The sequence below is a fragment of the Myotis brandtii genome, unplaced genomic scaffold, assembly GCF_000412655.1.
Source record: "Myotis brandtii unplaced genomic scaffold, ASM41265v1 scaffold954, whole genome shotgun sequence".
NCBI classification, from domain to species: Eukaryota; Metazoa; Chordata; class Mammalia; order Chiroptera; family Vespertilionidae; genus Myotis; species Myotis brandtii.
Window position 1 is genome coordinate 525,410 of NW_005371937.1, and position 4,005 is coordinate 529,414.

Genomic DNA, 4,005 nt, shown 5'->3' on the forward strand with positions numbered 1-4,005 from the left:
CGCAGAGGGTTTTGCGGGTTTTTGTTTTACGCGTGGGCTTTCCCCAAGCTCGGCGCCAAAGCTGACTCAGGTGACCATGGACGGCCATCTCCGCTTTAATGGTTTTTAGTCCCTTCGCACATAGATCAAGCCCCGCTTTCACTGCCATTGCTCAGGAGGAGCTAAGTGGCCCCAAAGTGAGTAGCATTAAATTAGGCTGAAAGACAACTATCAAGTGAGTGGTCAGTTGGCAACACCAGCTAGTCAGCTGCTCTTGGGTGGCCCTGGACGCGGCGGGAGGCCTCGCTTTCTTATGTCTCTGGTGCTTGTGGACAAGACCCCGCTCGGGTCCAGAAGGCCCTCCTGGATCGGGTCCCGCCATCTGACAGGGAGGAAGTAGAGGGACAGGGGAGTTTCCTGTCCATGCCTGCGGGGCGGGCCACCCTGCAGGCTCTGGGACCTGTTCACAGTCCGCACCCCACGTCCTGCACCCTTCAGAGTCTCTGGGCTTCTCCAGGGCAAAACCTTTGCCCACGGACATGACAGCGATCACTGCTCCACTTAACAGCTGCCAGCAACGTGCTAGGGCTTCCCACACCATCCGGGATGGTCATCACCCATTTTACAGAGGAGGAAACTGAGGCACAGAGATGTCAAGGGCAGCTTGTGTCCAAACCGCAGCTCACTCTCCCCACCAAGCTAACCTGGTGCTGAAAGACGGGGCTGCACTAAGGGTGGGACTGCACTGAGGGCGGGAGCTGGGGAAACAGCCAGGGCCGCCGAGGTCTGAGCTTAATGTTGGTTCTGACAGCCAGAAATCCATTCAAAACAATATGCCAGGGCACCTTAGATTTTATCGTTTTATCGAGAGGTTTTAATTAGAAAACTCTGTAGTTCCAAGAGGATCAAGTTAGCAAATGTAGCGTTCTTAAGTTGGTTAATGAAATGCCCGATGCCACACACAAGGGGGCACTCAATCAATGAAGTCAGGCAGCCCCGGCTGAGCGAAGACCACTCGCGCTCTCCGGGTGATGCTGGGCACATCACCACAACCCACGGAGCCTCGGTGTCCTGAACCATAAAAGGGGAATAAAGGTAACACCAATCTTGTGGGAGGCTGTGAGGAGTAAGTAAAATAATAAAATAACCTGTGCCTGAAACCCAGGAAATGCTGAGTAAGTGTTAGGCTATTGTTATCATCAACCATGTGATCACTGTTATGATTATTAGTTGCACTAGAAATGGGAAAACTTAGATATTGATTGAGGCTACGGAAATTTGAAAATCCACATGGCTTTGGGCAAATGACAACCTCTGGGAATTTCAGCGTGTGTCCAACCAAGGGCTTGGAGCTGGCTGACCTGTGCAATCCTACATCCTATGACCCTACAGATAATAAAGAATTAAAAACCAGAGAACTTTTCACCTAGACAAAAATTATATTGTATAACACTACTGCTTTAACTCTGCTGCACAGCTTGTTTTCCTAATGGATTGAATTATAAACAGTGAATAATGTAAATTTTTCTGTATCTTCACTTTTCCCCATGAAGCAGTTTCACAACATCATACTGCCACCTCGTGGTGACAGTTTCAACTGCATGCAAATTAACAACCAGGACAAAACACCTACTTACAAAACATTCCCTACTTACCACTCCTGTTTTCACAATTCATTAACTACTTAGAAAACATTCCCTACTTACCACTCCTGTTTTCACAATTCTGGTCCCTTGGAATATTCGAGTGGTATTAGCTGAGAAACAAATAAATTACATTGTAAACCATGAATTCTTTTGTTCCAACAAAACCTTACTGACAGACATAAATGTGAATTACATATAATTTGCATGGAATGAAATATCATTCCCTTTTAGATTTTCTCCCAGCCACTTAAAAACGGCAAACACTTCTCAGACTGTGAGTCATTAAAAAACACGCAGAGGGCTGCATTTGGCCTGTGGGCCATAATTTGCTGAATCTTGTCTTAAGCTATTAGTTTCAAAATTTTTAAGAATTGTTACTGATTTCTGACTTACTGAGGTAAAGCTTACATAGAGTAAAATGTACAAGTCTTAAGGGAATAGGCCAATTAATGTTTACCCCTGTAAACACCCGTGTGACTACACCCACACTGAGTACAGGCATGCTCCCGCACCCCAGCTGCTCTGCCTGTGCCCCACCCACTCAACACCCACCCCCTTTCCCCAACGCACCCACACTCTGACCTCGGTCAGAATTCTAGTTTTGAACTTCATATAAGTGGAATCATATTATTTCCTTGTTCCTCTCTATTTGCTTTTTGTTTATAATTTCTTACATGATCCTTTCAGTGATTACAATATACATCCTAAATTTATGATAGTTTACCTTAAATTAGCACTTTTAATACCTCCTAAGAATGGAAGAAATACAGAATTTTTAAATTCCATTGGCCTACCTCACTTTTTGTGCATCGTCATATATTTTATTTCCACGTAAGTTTTAAAACCCATCGTTGCTTTAAATGGTCAAATTCTTTTATGCTAACCACGCATTACTCTCCCTGGTGTTCGTTCCTTCATGAAGTTCTGTTCACCCATGTGTCATTATTATTAAACAATATAGCAATATAACTTTAACATAACACAAAACTTACCACCTTAACCCCTTTTCCGAGCACAGTTCAGTAGAGTTAGGTAGGCCCACACTGCTGTGCAGACTTCTCATCTTGTAAACCTGAAACTCTGCCCCCATTAAACCTCCCCGTTCTCACGCCCGAGCCTGGAAACACCCATTCTACTCCGTTTCCGGAAGTCTGGCTGCTCTAGCGCCTCCCAGAACTGGAGTCATACGTGGTTGCCTTTTGGTGACAGGCTTATTGCACTTAGCACAGTGTCCTCATGGTGCCTCGAAGTGTCAGAATCTCATCCCTTTTTAAGGCTGAACAACACTGCATGGTACGTGTACCACATTTTATTGACTCATTCATTACTGGTGGGTGTTTGGGCTATTTCCACCTTTCTGCTATCGTGAATAATGCTAAACAATATAACTTTTTATAAAAAGGACGTACCAAATTGTGTCTTTGTCTTTATCTAAAAAACCAATAGGGCTACATATACTAAAAGTCTGCTTCCTATACCACACATGGCCCTGAGAAATTAGCAAAAAACACGCTAAATACCACAATAAAAAACATTTGAGCCTGCTGTTATTTTTATCTAAACCAGAGGTGGCAGGTGACCAACATAACTTCTGTTTGGCCTGCAAGCTATTTAAAAAAAAATAACTTTGTTGCCATTGTATACAGTAAGTCTGTAAGCACTGAACTGCTTTCATCTAAAAAACAAATCCTAGATTCTGGCTTATTTATCTTGAAAAATCACAGTATTTGTCCAAACTGAGCTCGCCTTCCTGCGGGGCAACATTCAACCGGAGCTGTGTCCGTCCCCCCTGCTCAGGTGTCCGTCACCCTGCTCAGTGGCACAGAGCCTCCTCTTCCCCACCCACAGTCCTCCCTCCTCTGTCCATGTTCCCCGCCAGGCCCCGGGCACCCGAGTTTGCAACCCCTGACCTCACCATGCATTCATTTTGCAAAGCGGAAAGTGAAAGGTGCAAAGGGACAAATGGAGAACAGACTGGAGAAGTCACCACCACCGGGTCACAGGAGGCAGCCCACGAAGCAACGGGCTCCGGCCAGGACTCAGCAGACCTCCCACCTTCCTTTATGCTGCCCCATCGGTGGTGCTGCACGGAGGCCTCAGACAGGTCTGCACATGCACCTCCCTTTGTTAAGACGGAACAAAAGTTCCCAGGAGACCTGCTTCGCCTGCCCTTCCCGAAGGCTCTGATTAAGGCCGTCCAACTCCACAGCCACTCCACCCGCAGGCCCGCTTCTCATTAATCCTGAACAATTTCCAGCAGGGACAGCTCTGGCCGTGGTGACCAGGACATTCCTACAGCCCCTTTCCCTTCACCTGGTCCACAGGCCTAAGGGGACTCAGGGGCAGGGACAATGACAGGGCACTGCCCCTAAGCTCTCCT

The 4,005-nt window shown here is 46.4% G+C and overlaps 1 protein-coding gene across 1 annotated transcript in view; it reads right to left on the minus strand.

Moving 5' to 3' along the window:
• Window positions 1-823: 823 nt before the first annotated feature.
• Window positions 824-4,005, minus strand: part of LOC106724754 (receptor-type tyrosine-protein phosphatase gamma-like) — a 594,585-nt gene continuing 591,403 nt past the window's right edge. The window contains exons 11-12 of the mRNA XM_014533217.1: window positions 1,686-1,735; window positions 824-1,050 (exon numbers count right to left, since the gene is read on the minus strand). Coding sequence (XP_014388703.1) covers window positions 841-1,050; window positions 1,686-1,735 — 260 coding nt within the window. The 3' untranslated portion in view covers window positions 824-840. The remainder of the gene's footprint in view (window positions 1,051-1,685; window positions 1,736-4,005) is intronic.